The sequence below is a fragment of the Bos javanicus genome, chromosome 25 (assembly GCF_032452875.1).
Source record: "Bos javanicus breed banteng chromosome 25, ARS-OSU_banteng_1.0, whole genome shotgun sequence".
In the NCBI taxonomy this organism is placed as follows: Eukaryota; Metazoa; Chordata; class Mammalia; order Artiodactyla; family Bovidae; genus Bos; species Bos javanicus.
In genome coordinates, this window is record NC_083892.1 from 35530579 (window position 1) to 35547062 (window position 16484).

Consider the following 16484-nt stretch of genomic DNA (forward strand, 5'->3'; position numbering starts at 1 on the left):
TGTGTGACTCACTTTATTTCGAGATTCTGGAACCAAAGGTGTGTCTCTCCAAGTTATGCCGGTACTTGATAATAAGAAACATCACTTTACGCTCAGTTTTAAAAGTGCTTTACACACCAAAAAAGTGCTTCATAGCCCCCAGTATACAGACACGTTTAAAGAAAAACGTGTTAAATTTATTGGAGTTCAAACTTGGCAAGATGATGGGGGAAGCCACAGTTGCTTTGCTTCGGAAACTTTCCACTGGAGTCAAAGCGCCCTCTGGTGGCCAGGGGACAAAAGGCTGCATTCAGGACGCTGGTGTTCAAGCTGGAAAGGCACAGGTGTGCAGGCGGGATGTCCTAGTGATGGACACATGAGGGCAGCACCCTTGACCCTGGCTGCATTTGAGCCCTCCTGTATGTTCAGGGTGACCTGGGCTCACCGATGTCACAGAGAGGGCAGTACAGTGTAATGCCTGGTAGTCTGGGGCGAGTGATTCAACTTCTGTGTCTCTACAGAAGTGCCTGCTACGGTTAGCACAAGGAAACTCATTTGAGGAACCGCCTTTAAAAAATGATTTGGAAAACAGATGGTGTCTCCTTGATGAGTTTCCCTCTGATAGAGTCATTTTACTATTGAGGGATTTATAGAATCCATAGCCATTGCCTATACGAGGGCAGACAAAATTTCCACTGGGTGAGATGAACAGGAAATCGGCATTTTTACGATGGAGGCAGGGCAGGTCTTGTGGGGTTTTCATCCCTAGAAATAAAAAAAGGGTGGATTGGAAGAGCCACGGAGGGGGCCCAGGTGAAGCCAAGGAGGGCTGGCTTTGCACTCTGAGGCTGCATCCCGGTCTTTGTCCTCAAAATATCCAAGAAGAGCAAAAGGGGCTGTTAACTGGGGCACTTCCTGGAGCGAACTCCCTCGGTGGTGAAGAGGTCCTTTCTGAAGGACTCTTTTCTTCTGAGCCTTCTCAGCGTGTACGGACAGTGTTTGAACTACATCCTGCAGAATTAAGGCTACAATGTGTCCTGCTTTTGAAAGCAGCATCTTGTGCAGAAAAAGGAGGCTCTTGTGGTTTCTAAGCAGATCTGTTTCAGATGGGTAACTCCTCAACAACTAGCCCAGCACCTGATATCGGTCATCTTTTCAGGGTATAAAGAGGACAAAAGATAAATCTGGATGCTGGTGCCCTGAATTCTTGGACTTTTGCCTTCATGAGAGCAGCTACCCGCTGTGAGCCTAAAGCAGGATCTGTCTAGGAGGCAGGAAGTAGGAGGGATGCCTTGGCACCAGCTGAAGTTTTGGGCACAGGTCTCATTATAGAAGTATCTTGTTAACTAAATGACGCCACGTCTAGGCTTTGTGTCTGTGGTCTAAGCCAGCTCGGAAGAGGCCAAGTAACCTCTATGGCCTTTCCTCCCCACTAGTTCTGCAGTCATATCTTGGCCCTTCCAGGCTTGTCAATTGCACGGTGAGAATAGGAAAGGAAAGATGGAGAAGCCACTGAGGTTAAAAGAGAGCATCTCTCATCCAAAACTGAGAGTAGGGACTTCCCTGGCGGTCCAACTGGTTAAGAATCTGCCTTTCAATGCAGGGGGTACGTGTTCGATCCTTGGTCAGGGAACTTAGATCCTCTATATCGTGGGGTTCCTGAGCCAGCCCACTCTAGAGCCCATGTGCCACAACTAAGACCGTACGTGCTAAGTCGTTTCAGTCGTGTCTGACTCTTTGCGACCCCATGGGCTATAACCCGCCGGGCTCCTCTGTCCATGGGATTCTCCAGGCAAGAATAGCGGAGTGGGTTGTCATCCCCTCCTCCAGGGGAGTCTTCCTGACCCAGGGGTCAAAACCACGTCTCTTATGTCTCCCGCATTGGCAGATGGTTTCTTTTACCACTAGCGCCACCTGGGAAGTCCCAACTAAGACCCAATGGAGCCAAATAAATGACAAAATAAAAAGGGCTTCCCTGGTGGCCCAGTGGTTAAGAATCTGCTTTGCAGTACAGGGGACACCGGTTCGATCCCTGGTCCGGGAAGATCCCACATGCCTTGCGGTGACTATGCCCATGTGCCACAACTACTAAGTGAGGGCCTAGAGCCTGTGCTATGCAAGTAGAGAGTAGCCCCCGCTCACCACGACTAGAGAAGGCCCAACTCAGCAACGAGGCCCCAGCATAGCCAGAAATAATAAACTTATTATTAACAAATTTTAATTAAAAAAAAATAAAGCTGAGAGTAGGTTTGGGGAGCTGCTCACCCTTGTCCTCTTTCTTCTGGGTCTTGCCCTGATTCCCACTGGCTTTTTAAGGAGAAAAGAAGACTTCCCCCTCCAGGCTCGATTCCACTGTGGGGCCCCTCTTACTGCAACAGCCTCATGGGAGACAAGACAGCCTGAAATGTAAAGAGAGGAATCCACAAGGAGATGTGACAACCATATCTCCTCGGAACCTCCTGGTACATCATGTTGGAGGCACCCAAGGATGCCCCTGGACTGACCCTTGGGAGGGAAACAGGAATGGCAGGGGTAGTGAGAAAGCCTTAGTACATGCTGAATGATTGAGGAGGGAGGCGATGAATGAAGACTCTTTCTGGATTTACTCTCCAAAACATTATAATCAAAGTTTGCTCCAAGGCAGGCTAACATAATTTTAGGGAAAATTATAATGTGAAGCTTCTTTTAGTTCAAGATCTGAAGTCTATCTTTTTATTTTTTATTTTTTTAATTTGGCTGTGCCGAGTTTTGGTTGCGGCATGCAGGATCTTTTTAGTTTCAACAGGCAAATTTAGCTGTGGCACGTGGGATCTAGTTCCCCGACCAGGGATCGAACCCAGGCCCCTCGCATTGGGAGCTCGGAGTCTTAGCCACTGGACCACCAGGGAAGTCCTAAAGTCTGTCTTTATTCATGGCGGTGCACTTAGTTAGGAGAGTTGTGAAGGCTTTTTTAAGCTTCAGAAAAGGTAAGATTCATACCAGGCAAAATGGTCACTTTAAATTGTTTTGTATACCATTTGAAGATGTTTGTGTGACCAGAATCACATACTTGTGGGATTGGGAGGTTCTTAAGAGACACTTAATCCCATTGCTAGGAAGTTATCTTATGGATATGGGAGCACACATCCAGGGGGATGAAGGTACAAAGATGTCCATCTCTGCATTCTTGGTAACAGCAATGACATATTTTTTAAGCCAGGAAACAAAATGTCAGTCAACAATCCATTCTACCCTTTCAAACTGTTCAAATGCCTTAGTATGAGAAGGAATTCCTTATCATTAAAAAAAAAACTCACCTCCTCTACCCTGACTGCTGAATGATGCCCACCAGCAGGTCGTCTTGGCTGTCCTTGAACACTTCCAGTGATGGAAAGCTCACTACTGCTTAACTACCAGACAATATTTTGACCAACAGCCCTGGGACAAGAATGGGTTCCTATTAAGACATGATCCAAGTTTCCCGGGGGCTGGGCCTATCAGTCCCATCTTTAGGGCTCTGGAGCTGGAGAGCACCTGATTTGAGAGCTAGTTCTTGGTATTTTTTCCATTTAAAAATTCCTGTGGAATATATAAATGGAAAATAATTGGGGGAAGAAGGTCCCGTGGCAAGAGCCTTCAAGATACTGGAAGAAGACAATAAAGGACTGTTCAGGATAACATTTTAAGGAGGATATTAACAATCTATGTAACAAAAGAGCCTCCGTTCAAAGAACCTGACATGTCCATGGGCGTGGGGAGGATAACATACACACCCCAAATTAAAGAGTGTACATGCAAGCACCATTACACACCAGGAAAAAGGAAGGTGAGTACTTGCCAAGTAGAGAGCGACAATGTTGACTGGATCCACTGGGAATCCAGGGTGGAGGAAATGGATTTGGTTTGTGTTTTGAGAAATGGAGAGTGGGGTAGGTACGGGGAGGATGAGAACATTCGGTGGGGAAAGAAATGAACAGAATGGGAAGTGACAGGGACAGTGAAAAGGGGTGTCTGGGTGGGTGGCAGGTGTCTGGGGAACCCTCTTTCCTTTTTTTTTTTTGGCCATGCCAGGCGGCATGTGGGATCTTCCCCAGCCAGAGATGGAACCCACGCCCCCTGCAGTGGAAGCACAGAGTCTTAACCACTGGACCACTGAGGAAGTCCCTCTTTTCAAGGATGAGGCCCAAAGGGAGAAGCCCATCCTACACAGTGTGTCCCCCCGGGGGTCTTCTTGCAGGGTCCGGTGACCAGCCCTGCAGATTCACCCACATGTCGGTGTGCCTTGCCCCGTGCGGGTGTGTGTTTCATAAAGATCCCAGCTCATCAGGTCTGTAAACTGATAGGGTCTGGATTTTGTGCTGTGTGAAACAAGGAAAGTCACGGCCAAGGACTATTTTGGAATATTCTTTTTATTTATTTATTATTAATTTTTAAAAAACATTTTTTTTTACTTGCTTCTATATCAAAAGTGAAAAAGCAATTTCAAGAGCCATGGACCCCACACGTGGGGGTACTGAGTGTGGCTGTCACTGTCCAGTGCATCAAGAAAAAAGAAAAACAAAACAAAACATACACACAAAGAAGGGAGAGTTTTCGCTGAAGGGCACAGCGGGGTGATTAGGGTTCTATTAGGTTACATTCATTCGGCATCTCTGTGCAATTCTTCAGTAAATCGGTCCTCTCTCTGTACCCCCTCAGCTAGCTGGCTTTCAGAAAGATTATCTGCCGGAGGTAATTGAGCCCGAGCTCGCCGTCTCTCTCATTCTCTCTCTCTCGCTCTCTCACGCGTCCACCGCTCACACACAGCAGCCGGAAATGACACATTGAAATGAGTCACCAGTGCGGCTGTGAGTCACCCTGTAATTGGGGAAAGTTCTGTCCTGCTAGGTCGTGGAGCCCCTTGCACTCCCGCTCCTAAATATACTGGAAAATTTTGAAACCACTCCGTCTCCCTTCACCCACCACATCCTTTCGGTCCCTAAAAGTGAGCCGAAGTTGGATGGTCCTGCCAGGGACACGGCTCCATCGGGTGGAAAATCGAGGAAAGGAGAGGCGCGGGGGCGCTGGGCCTCCGCCAGGTGGCAGTGTGGGCCCCGGGAGGCTTGCCACCTGGTGGAGGGGAGGGACAGTCAAGAGGCCTCTCCTGAGATGCGGCGACACAGACCCCCCAAAGGGAACACGGTGAACAAGGCTAAATAATCTGTTTTCTCAGTAGACCTTCCTCTCTCCCAAGCACACAAGGACAAGGATGTGATAAATATTCAGGCACACCCCTGGCATCTCACCCTCCCCACCAGGAGATGGGAGCCAAAGAACCAGGCACACACCTTGTCTCTCCTTGCGTTTCTGCAACATAAAGTTTGTGGGAAGCAGAAACCTGCTTCTCTGAGTAAACAAGTCATCTACACTCTAAAATAATATATACACACTGTTTCCTGGGGAGGGAGCAGCCAGGCCTGGGTGGGTCTCAAACCTCGGAGCTGGGGACAGATGGACCTTGGCATGAAAGGGTGTTTCTCGCCTTGGCCTTCTCGGGCCTGCTGCCAGCCTTCTCAGCAGTGGCAGACAGTGCAAGAGTGACAGCAACGTGACCGGAACACACATTTCTAGTGAACACACAAAAGCTCCTTCATGTAGGCCTTGTGGTACCATCCTACCAGGGCCTCGGTGGGATCCAGGACCCAAAACCCAACCAGGCAGAACGATGGGCAGAAGCAGCTGGGCCAGCAGTCCTGGGAGTCCTACAGTCCAGTTGGGAGGCCGGCTGGGTGTTATGCCTCCCAGTCTTTCCCAGGGTCTCCATTGGAGGGTTTAACTCAAAGGTCCTCTTTGCCCCTCCTGAGAGAGCCCAAAGTTAGGTCTAAGAGGCAGATTCAAAAGAATTTACCATGGAAAAATAAATAAATAAACATCTTCTCTTTTTCCAGAAAAATGAATTAATAAAAATTCTTTGCTCCGGACTTTCTTCCTCTTGGACATCTCCATTCTGTCCCAGATGAGGGCTGCCTTCCCCATGGTCAGGGTTCCATCACTTGGCCCATGAACAGGACAGTTCCTGAGGACGGAAGCATCACAGGAGATGAGAAGTGGGGGGAGGCGGGGGACAGCTCACCCAGCTCGGTGTTTATGGATGAACTGAGATAATGGGGACAAGAGTGAGTGTTCAGAGGCACAGCTGCTCTAGTGACTAAGCTGGAACTGAGGGACAGACGAGCACCCTGTCTGGAGAAAGAGCACTCCCCTCCAAGAAGTGGAAGGGGAACACAGCCGTGATTCACTGCCTGGAGTCCTCTTGGGGGAAGTAGGGGCGTCTACACCTGCCTGGATGGTACCCGAGTCCAGGAGAATGGGGAGGGGGCGCCGAGAGTGGCGGGGTCTCTCAGGTCCCCGCTCACCTGTGGGGTTGTGCCGCACCACGAAGAGGAAGGGTCTGTCCATGATGATCTCCTCGGGGGCCATTCGGGCTGAGACTACAAGGGCTGGAAGAGACAGGACAGAATCTTAGAGCAGAAGGTGTGGGCGCTGGCGCCTGCATCGATCACAAGTGAGCCAGTAACACCAGCGCTGGGGGTTGGGGGGTGGTTTGGGAGGCTCCGTTGTTTCCTGGTGGTGTGTGCTCAGTCATATCCGACTCTTTGTGACCCCGTGGGCTGTAGCCCAGCAGGCTTCTGTTTCCATGGGATTTTCCAGGCAAGAAGACTGAAGTGGGTTGCCATTTTCTACTCCAGGGGATCTTCCCAATCCAGGGATTGAACTTGCGTCTCCTGCATTGGCAGGCGGGTTCTTTACCACAGTGCCACCTGGGAAGCCAAATAATCATAGCAGGGACGTCCCTGGTGGCATAGTGCATAAGAATCTGCTCGCCAATGCAGGGAACATGGGTTTGCTCCCTGGTCCGGGAGCATTCCACAAGCCGCGGAGCAACTGAGCTCATGTGCCACGACTACTGAGCCCGTAATGTGAAGCCAGAAGTGTCAGGATGTCCTCTAAGGCAGTTGGGTAGAGATCTAGCAGCTACTCACTGGAGTAGTGAAAGTGAAAGTCGCTCAGTCATGTCTGACTCTTTGCAACCCCGTGGACTATACAATCCATGGAATTCTCCGGGCCAGAATACTGGAGTGGGTAGCCTTTTCCTTCTTCAGGGGATCTTCCCAACCCAGGGATCAAACCCAGGCCTCCTGCATTGCGGGCGGATTCTTTACCAGCTGAACCACAAGGAAAGCCCACTCACTCAAAGGTGGGTTTATCTAAACTCTTTCAAGCATTTTGGAGGCAAGCGCCTTTAAGTCGACTGGCCACTCTGAGAGCAAGCCAGGACCTCCCATTCAGGGGGACTTCAGAGCCAGTGGGGAGGGAAAGGGGTCCTGGGGAAAGCAGGCCCATTTTCTAGTGGGATCAGGTAATGGTAATGCTCTCCACACAGGAAGCCCTGTTCTACCAGGAAAATCCCATGGAATTGCCTGGAAAATCCCATGGACGGAAGAGCCTGGTAGGCTGCAGACCATGGAGTTGCTGAGAGTCAGAAACAACTGAGCGACTTCACTTTCACTTTTCACTTTCATGCATTGGAAAAGGCAATGGCAACCCACTCCAGTCGTCTTGCCTGGAGAGTCCCAGGGACGGCGGAGCCTGGTGGGCTGCCGTCTATGGGGTCACACAGAGTTGGACACGACTGAAGCGACTTAACAGCAGCAGCAGTGGGGTCTTTCCAGTGCACCCCGGGTGTGGGTACCAGATCATGGCCCCTCATGGAAGCCTGGGGCTGAGACTCGCCAGGCCTCACCTGAGCCTGACTCACCTGTGGAGGAGGACGCCAGCGTGCCGCTCTCATTCACCTCAATCTTCACTTTTTGCAGCGCCTGCGACACGTACAGGAACTCTTGATCTGAAATGGAGGTGGACCCCAGAGCGCATTAGCCTTGGTCCTCGGGGGTGAGGGGGGAAGCTCCTCTGTCCTCGGGAGACCCCACTGTCCACCAGGGCAAGAAAAGGAAAGGGAAACCTCTTACCTGAAAAACTGGAGAAGTCCGCCTGGCTCGGCCTAAACATGTCGGTCATTCCCAAGTTCTCCAGCGGCCTCCTGAGGTCGATTTCGGTCTCCAGGGAGAACCTACACACAGCAGCAGGACATGGTTCCAGCTCAGGCCACCTCTAGCCTTACCGGGTGTCCCTGCCCCCTACACACACAGAGACCAGCAGGAGGGGGACTGATGTGAACGCAGAGGTGGGAGGCTTGTTTTTCTTTCAGGTCTGTTGGCAAGGTCTCTCTTCTTGCTGGGAAGATTCTGATACTAATGAACATTTCTTCTGCAAGCTCCCCACCCCCTCAAACCTGTGACTAATTACTTTCCTCAAATGAGGCAGTGGTTGCAGCACAACTGTGTTCAGTCTGACTGGGGTGGGAGTGGGGAAGGGCAAATTCCCCTGCAAAGGCTAGCTGAACAGAAATCTGGTCTGTAGCTTGTGTTTCTGAGAGTTGAGCTCAAAGAGGACTCCAGCAGCGAGGCTCTGGGGAGCTTGCTCTGCCTCCCACCAGGGCACGACTAATTACCTCCGTTCTTTGAGAGAGAGAGAGGGCGTGCTAACCAACTAAATTGTCCTCTTTCCCTAAGCCTGGCATTACGGCATCTGGAAATGTGGGGTCGGCATAGTGGGAGGCTTCCCCACGATTCTGAGATGGACCTAGCCTCAGCCTCCAGCACCCTCTTCACTTCTGCAGAAGAATTTTTAAAATCTGCTTCATGGCAAGCCAGCTAGAAGCTAGAGTTCAGGCTTGTTTCATCTGCACAAGTGATTCTTTTTGTCTCCATTGTGTGGATGTCGACTTGAAGAGATGGAGGTGGGAGTGAGGGGTGTTCATAAAAGGGTGAGGACCAATGCATTCCCCAGCCCCCCACCTCCCATCATCTCTCCGGCTCTTCCTCTGGCTAGCTTTTGCTGGGTATTCAGGGGGTGGTGGACGTGGCATGGTCTCGAAAAGCTGCCCCCTACCCCCACCCCCGCTGTCCTCCACCGCAAGAGGGAAGATGAGCGGAATCTTAATCAAACCCAGGCCAGAGTGTGCCCCATCCGCACCCACGCAGCAGCTCGCTGCCCTGAAAACGTCAGGAGGTTTGGGAAACTCCACGTGGGGTGGGGGGTGCGTGTGTGGCAACAGCAGGGAGCCAGAGGAGGGGGGAGGGGGCAGGCAGAGGGGACTAGAGCAAGGGATGGCTTACTTGGGCAGAACCAGGAGGCGGGTCAGCCTGGTCATATTCCCTTTCCACTGGCTGATGAGCTCAGCATCCAGAATGCTGGTGAGGGCAGAGAGCGGCACCTCTTTCTCATAGGGGGCAGCAATGAGCATGCTGAGAGTGTTCCCGTGGTAGGGCAATTCCAGGATGTCGTAGTAACGGCCGTCGGGGGTGGTAAACTCAGCTGGGAAAGACATCAAGATGGAGCATTGGCAATAACTCCAGCTCCTGTTGATTCTAGCCCAGCACTGGCTTTCCCACTAGTCCTCCCGGCCCCTCCATCCTCTCTGGAAGCCAGCTCTCCATCCTGGCTTTTGAGGCTCCCCACGCACCCACCACCACCACCAGCACTCTCCTGTTCAGTGTTTTTATTTCCACTTGGCTTCTCTTCTGCCCATTCAGTGTCTTCTGGGCGTTCTGTCTCTGGTTGGCCTTCTTTACCTTCACACCCTTCTCCCCAATCTCTAGCTATTAATGCATTCCGATCCCCACCTCCTGAATCTCAGCCTTCACATAGCTCTTCCCCAGGGGGATCTGGGAAGCCCAGGTTATCACACCAGAACCACATGAAGATGAGAGACTGTATCAAGTGGTCAAGTGGGATCCTAAGGTAATTTCTGGATTTCAGCTTCATCTTGCACAAGATACAGCTACTTTCTGCTGCTCCGATAATCCCCGTGTCTCCTACTTGGGGAGTGTTTGTTGCAGCTGGGGTGTGTTCTAGGGTTTCTCCTCCCTTGGAGTGGACCACCCCAGGGATGAGGTTCAGTCATTGTGGGACCTGGAGAAGGGAGAGTCTTGCACTTACTGTAGTTGAACTTGTTGGTCTGAGCCATCATGGGCACAGAGATGGTGCTGCCATCGGACTTGTGGAAGAGGCGGTGGTGGGTGTTCGACTCTGGGAAGGGCATCTTCCACTGGCCGTTGAAGTAGAGGGCATTTACCAGGACCAGGCGTGTCAGCTGGTCCACAGCCCCTTCACCAAGTAAGTCGCTGATCATGCCTATGGGAAATCCAGGTGATCAGGAGGCTGGATATTGTTTTAATCTTTTTAGATGGTTCCCTTGAGCTCCCAGTCCTCAAATGGACATGTGTCAGAAGGGATCCCATCAGAAGATGGACTGGGTAAGGTTTAGTGAACCAGTCTAGCTGCTGTCAACCCGTTCCATCTTCCTAAGTGTCTCAGAAAGCCTTCCAGCTCACCACACTGCCTTGGTCCTTGGATCCTGTCTAGGATCAGACCTGGAAATGTAAGTCTCCCCTTACTTTGTTCCCTAAGCTGTAATCTTGAAGGGCTGTGTTTGCCTCCTGCCATGGGTTATTACTGTTCTTATAACATCTCACAGTACTTTTTAGGGATGCCTTTAGAGGTGGTTCAGAGGGCAAGTCTAATTATGGAAAAAACAAGATGCTTTGATTCTTAAGGCACTTGACCTTCTGTCCACAGAGCAGAAGGTGCTGGAAGGGAGGGGTCAGGACGCTTGAGACTTGAACCCCCGTCTCTGCAGGCCCTGGGACCGCCCGCCTTTCTCTGCCTGCTCACCTTTTGTGTGTCTTTTCACCCAGTCGTTGACGATGAACCTGGCTCTCTCCACTTCAGAGAAGTCAACCTGCTTGACTGTGGTACGGAACAGCCTGAAGAAGTTGGGCATGAAACCATGGACCAGCTCTAGGTCCCGCTGCACGAAGATGGCATCGGCTGTGCTGATCTCATCCTTGTTCCACGGGCCCATGAGCTCCTTGTACAGTCGGTGGAAGGCAGGGGCCATGCCCTTCTCTGGGCCAAAACAGGGAGGGAAAGACACATTAAGCTCCTCTTGAACCCAGGGCTCCCAGCAGGGCCGACTTCCCCCAAACCTGCCCACATGGACGAACTCTTCTGCTCCCACAAGGGTCTCTGAAGGGAGATTTTATTCCAAATCTTAACCTCTCCTGCATCTCCCTCTTTTCCTCAAAAATCGCGGGTCCTAACCCTTGCTTTGGCTTAGAATATTTTTGTCTGTTTTTAAGTTATAAACCCTAACCTTCTTCTTTTAATAACAATAATAGTTATGCTAGGTAGGCCTTTCACATGCATCATTTTGGAGTTAATCCTTACAACAGCCCCATGTGGTAGATACTCTGTCCCCCTTTTGCAGATGAGAAAACTGAGGTTCAGAGGGGTTAAGATCACAAAGTGCAGGAGTAGTGAGGCAGGGCCATTTTACACCAGATCCACTGGCTCATGTACCTTGTGACTGGCCAAGAGCCAAGTGACATGAGATGTGGTGGGAAGGAGATGCAGTGGTCCATCCCTGTGGGCTGGCAGGACAGGGGTTGGCTCACTAAGCCGGGGTCAGCCCTCCCTCTGCTTCTGGTTAGCTACACCCCTGTCCTGGGAAGAGTCCCTGAGTGCCCGCCTCCCTCTCTGCCCCGTCGTCTCTCACCTTCAATCTTGAATTGCATTGCCTCTTGGATCTGCTGGCGGGTTTCTCCTCCTGTGGTCAGCTGCAGCATGGCCAGGACTGAGGCCACCCCATAGGGTGAGAAAACCACGTTGCGGTCCTTGGAGGCCCGCACCACCTGCTGAAACACCTTCACTCCAAAGTCTGTGGCCAGGCTGGCCGCCGCAGACTGGGGCTGGTAGGAGGCAGACCCTTCACCAAAGATGAGGGCCAGGCCCAGGGCGAGGCAGGCAAAGACCGGAGACATCTGCATCCTGGAACCAGTGGGAAAAAATTGGATGAGGTGGATAGTTCTGAAAGGACAGAGAGGGAGTAGGGGTGATGGCAGCCCAGCCACGGCCAGGCTCCCATGTTTGTCGCTGGCATGTAACGTGAACAAGCGGGCAAGATAGAAACCGCGGTGGGTTCAGATCCTGAGCCTTTCCCCCTCTGTCTCAGCCCTGGGGAATCTTGAGTGCGTTTTCACCTGTGGGAATCTGGAGCCCGGTGGCATCTCCCTTCCCTTCCAGGAGGCTGAAAGGCTAAATTATAATAGCATCTGTGATTTACACGATGCTTCCTAATTCTTTTATAATGCTTTCACAATTGTTGTTTTATTCAAGTTAACAGGCGTGAAAAACCCCTTTCTTGAGCTGGGAAGGGGGGAATGTCTTCCATGGAGAGGGTCCTAGAGAGGCGAGGCCCATGCTTCTGGGTGGTGGGATTGTTGGGGTGTCCTGACCATCTTCCCCGCTCCCCTGTGATCACCGCTGTAACGGGGGTCAACTCAGGGCTGCAGGTCTCCGGGCCGAGGGAAGAAAGAGGAACACTGGGGACCACGGACAGAAGGGACTCTGCAGACGGGAGCTCTCTGCCTTAGCCGGAGGTACAGAGATGGAGAGGGTTTGCTTTGCTCTTACCTGAATTTCGCAGTGCCTTGGGATGGGCGGTTTGTTCCTGCTGCCGCTGCGGGTGTTGACGGTGGTAGCCCTTCCTCCACTGAAAAGGAGGTGTGGCTCTCTCTGGACGGTGCTCTTTGCCCTTCAACCAGAAGTAGCTCTGCTCCACTGCAGGCTGCTGCCTCCCTTTATACCAGATGTGAGCCGGAAGTCGATTAACTCATGGTTCGACCCCGCCCACTTTTTGGCCCTCTCAGCGTCTCCCTCTGTGGGACTTGCTGAGGCATCCGTGTGTGTACGTGAGAGAGAGAGAGAGAGAGGGCTCTGGAACAATTGAGCCAACCCTGGTGGCCTGGGCCCAGGGCCACCCTTGATCTTGCTGCCCTCGGTCTCAGGACGTTAAGCCAGTTTGACCCCTGGCACCCAGGGTTTACGTTCCCCAGACCTCAGCGTGGGGAGAGTTTACACTTCCTCTTTGTTCTTGGGAGAGTCGGATCAGTGCATAGTTATCAAAGAAGCTCAAGATCCTGCAAATTCCTTGTCCATCAGCCCGCTGCGCTGGTTAAACTGGGAAGAACACCCCACCCTCCTTTTGGCCGTATCCCAGAAGCCAGAGGGCACACAGCGTGCCTTGTTGATTGTCTGGGTTTTGACTGTCTAGGACATGAGGATTCCCTCCTGTCTTTCTCTCTTTTCTGCCAAGTGCCCGCCCGCCGTCGGGTGAGGCACGGCTGACTCCCCCACGTGTCCAGACTCTCCCGGTGCCCCCAGGGCTCTCTTTGTGTCAACAGCTCTGTCTGGCTGGGTTTTGAGGTGTGCTGGGTGGGGTGGTGGCTTACCGGGGCAGAAGGGTAAAGCCTTGGCAGGGGATCGGGAGCTCAGGGTGTAGGTTTCACTTCTCTGAATTGCCTGCTGCGGCTGCGGAGGAATACTGCCTAACCTTTTCCTCCAGACGCAGACGTTGGGAGGGCTGGAGTGGCAAGAGCAGAGATGAGACTAAGAGCGTTCATTCATGGCGGGGTGTGTGGAGTGTGCTGCTAAGGCACTGGAGTTTGGGGTGGAAAAGTGACCCAAGAATTCTACAGTTGATGGGTATTGGCTGGAGGCTAGTGAGTAGGATTGGGCTGCTGCGTTTAGGGCTCTGGTGGGGTCAGGCACCCTTGGCTGTGTAGCTGAATGTCATGGACAGGGTGGGGCTGAAAGGGTCCTGGGGACCTCGTGCCCTTGACTTGAGGGTCCACACACTGTCATGCTTTGTGTGGGTGGTGGGATTCAACTGGTGGTATCCATGGAGACAGCCGACAGCAGCATCACAGGAAGCTGAAGTGGGTGGATGTGTCGGGGATGTTTGTGTTGGATTTTTTCAGTAAACAGATACCAAGGGCAACCACAGCTGGAGGGCTTTCCCGCTTTCACTGTGCCCCCGCCTTTGTTTTCTCCGTTGCTCCTGGGATCCAGGTGGGGGTGCGGGTAACAGGGAGAGAAGGGAAACCTCAGCTGGAAAGTTAGGGTCACTGACCTGTTCCCAGCAGACTGTTCATCGGTCACTGCTTCTTGTTTATGTCTTTCTTTCTTCGTCTGGTTCAGAGTCCCTGAGAAAGTGGTTAGCCGCGAGGAGGAAGAGCAGTTATGCCTGCTGTCCCTCGGATGGAGAAAGCAGAAGTCCAGTCCCCCAGCCATCTCCGACTGCCAGAAAGGCCCCAGTGACTTGCCCTCCACCCTTGGGGGCCACAGGGGGACAGGGAGCTGAGAGTCTGGGTTGGGAGTGCCAAGCCCCAGGTTGGAAGAGCAGCGGGTCCAGAGTCTGCGGGACCTGCCCTCCAGGCGCCCCGCTGCCTGGCCTCTCCAGTCATTCAGCTGAATCTCATCCCTCCCTCCATGGGCTACTGCGGCCTCGGCCACAAAGGCCCTGCTGTTTTCTGGGATCACCTGGGCCCTGCTAAGGACGTGACCACCTCTGTCCCCATCCCTGGACCTGAATGATTCTGAGGTCATTCCAGAAAAGCCATTCTGTCCCTGGGCAGCGCCTGGGATCAGCTCTGTGTCCTGCTGGGGAGAGAAGGAGCACATTTTTACTTTGGAAACAGAAAGGGCTGACTTACTAAGGGGTTGTTTTCCAAACTAGGGAACCCATCTAAGTGTTTGGGTGTGGATTAGAAGCGGAGGCAAAGTCTAGGGCAACTGGGTCCCATGCTGGGTTTTCTGATGGTGTCCTTTCGTCTTTCTGAGCAGCTGGGGCCACCATATGATCTCAACTCAGACTTGACTGTGGCCCCTGCCGCTCCTCTCTGTGAAATGGCCTCGTCTCCCCCCACCCACACCCCGGTGTGCCCTGGGGAGACCTTCCCCGCTGCAGGGGCAGCCTGATGGCCCGCTGTCCCAAAGCAGTACGTGCGTGAGTGCTCAGTCGTGTCTGACTCTTTGTGACCCCATGGACTGGAGCCTGCCAGGCTCCTCTGTCCATGGGATTCTCCAGGCAAGAATACAGGAGTGGGTTGCCATGCCCTCCTCCAGGGGGATCTTCCTGACCCAGGGATCAAACCTGCATCCCCTGACACTCTTGTATTGCAGGCGAATTCTTTACCACTGAGCCACCGGGGAAGCAGGCCCTAAAGTAGACCTCCCAGCAATATCCTCCTCAGAACCTAGCCTGACTCAGGGGATGTCACTTTCTATCCTTTCCCTGATCCCCCTAAGCTAACAGCTGTGACCCCATCACTTCTTTTAAGCCTCGGCTCTTTTGTAAGAGGTCAAAAGTCCCTGCTGTTGAAATAACTGGATCTCTGATTCCCGGAGAATCAGAGATAAGAGGATGAGTTACACGGCTGTGGATTGCTCAGGGAAGTTCCAGTTGTAGCTAACTAGGAAAGCTGTTTCCAACTGCAGGTGGTTCGTGACAAGGCCAGACTCAACGCTTTCTGTTGAGTCTGACTGTCCCCAGGCCTGCCCCCGCCCCTCCCACCCCTGCAGCCCTGGCTCCGTTGTTGCCTTGGGTCTCCCCTCCAACTCTTCATCTCCTGCCCTCTGGCTGCCCTCTTGGCTCTCTGCTCTTCCTCTTTCCCCATTTGCTCTCTGAGTCCCAGCCACCCGCCTCTTTTTCACTTTCCCTTTCTCTGCCTCCGAGACTCCCCTGCTCTTACCTCTTCTGCTCACTCCTCCATCCACTGGGGACCCTCATCACCCCCCACCCCACCCCGCGGTGGTCTCCTCTAGTCTCAGCCCCACGAGATCTCTCCCCACTCTCCCACTCTGCTCTCTGTGACTCAGTCCCTCTCTCCCTCGCCCTCGTCCTCGTGTGCAGAATCCCTTTTACAGTCAAAGGCTCTCTCTGCTCCGGGCCTTCCTTGGGGAGAGGAGGGGCCTCCTGCCAGTTACACAGGCTCTCTGGAATGTTGGAGCCGGCCTCCCGATTCTTGGTGATTTCACTGGGAGAGCCGGGGGTGGCAGGAGGCTGGGGTCCTGCTAATTCACAGCGCTATTTCTGGCCTGGTTGCTCTCCAAACATCACAGGGCCCAAAATAGCCTATGTTTGGGCTGGGCTCTCGCCAGCCCTCCTCTCCCTGCTTCGTAAGAGTGAGCAGAGGCCAGGGCTCTGTGTCTGCCTCTTCTTGTTGAAGATCACGGCCCTGGGACAGCCTAGGCCCATCCAGGGTCCCCCCTCACAGTGGCGCCAAGCCTGACTTGCCCCCCTAGTCCGATTCCATGGAGCCCCTCTCCTTTCTGCCTTCTCCAGCCCCCACTTCTCGCCATCCATCTTACATCCCCGAAACAGGAAAATAGGAATGCCTCCGCCATGGGAAGCTTTTCTTCTCCACTTATGTCGCAGAGTCTCAGAGCAGGAGGGCTCTAAGAACCATCTGGTCCGGTCCTTTGAATTTGCAGGGTGATATGTGTGAGGCCACACAGCGACCTCCCATAAACGAGAGAGCAGTAGTACCCACTGACCTGGCCTGGCCAGGGCTCTGACACTT

At 52.8% G+C, this 16484-nt stretch overlaps 1 protein-coding gene across 2 annotated transcripts; it reads right to left on the minus strand.

The window, feature by feature from the left end:
- Nucleotides 1–4349: 4349 nt before the first annotated feature.
- Nucleotides 4350–12681, minus strand: SERPINE1 (serpin family E member 1). Of its 2 annotated transcripts, none has more exons than XM_061402034.1 (9): nt 12535–12681; nt 11618–11889; nt 10735–10968; nt 10000–10194; nt 9177–9375; nt 7968–8068; nt 7757–7843; nt 6354–6437; nt 4350–6013 (listed from the first exon to the last, which is right to left on the minus strand). In XM_061402034.1, exons 2-9 carry the CDS (start codon nt 11886–11888, stop codon nt 5976–5978), a joined length of 1209 nt encoding a protein of 402 aa, XP_061258018.1. In that variant the 5' UTR covers nt 11889; nt 12535–12681; the 3' UTR covers nt 4350–5975. The 2 variants fall into 2 exon arrangements, with proteins under 2 accessions (XP_061258018.1, XP_061258017.1); XM_061402033.1 differs by having other exon boundaries at nt 11618–11928.
- Between the last annotated feature and the right edge of the window lie 3803 nt (nt 12682–16484).

Excerpts from the sequence above, each read along its gene's own strand:
- SERPINE1 (XM_061402034.1), bottom strand. The coding sequence starts at position 11,888 with ATGCAGATGTCTCCGGTCTTTGCCTGCCTCGCCCTGGGCCTGGCCCTC. Across the intron at positions 7,844-7,967 it reads GGACTTCTCCAGTTTTTCAG|ATCAAGAGTTCCTGTACGTG; the intron begins GTAAGAGGTTTC and ends CCTCCATTTCAG. Across the intron at positions 6,438-7,756 it reads GCTGGCGTCCTCCTCCACAG|CCCTTGTAGTCTCAGCCCGA; the intron begins GTGAGTCAGGCT and ends TGTCTCTTCCAG.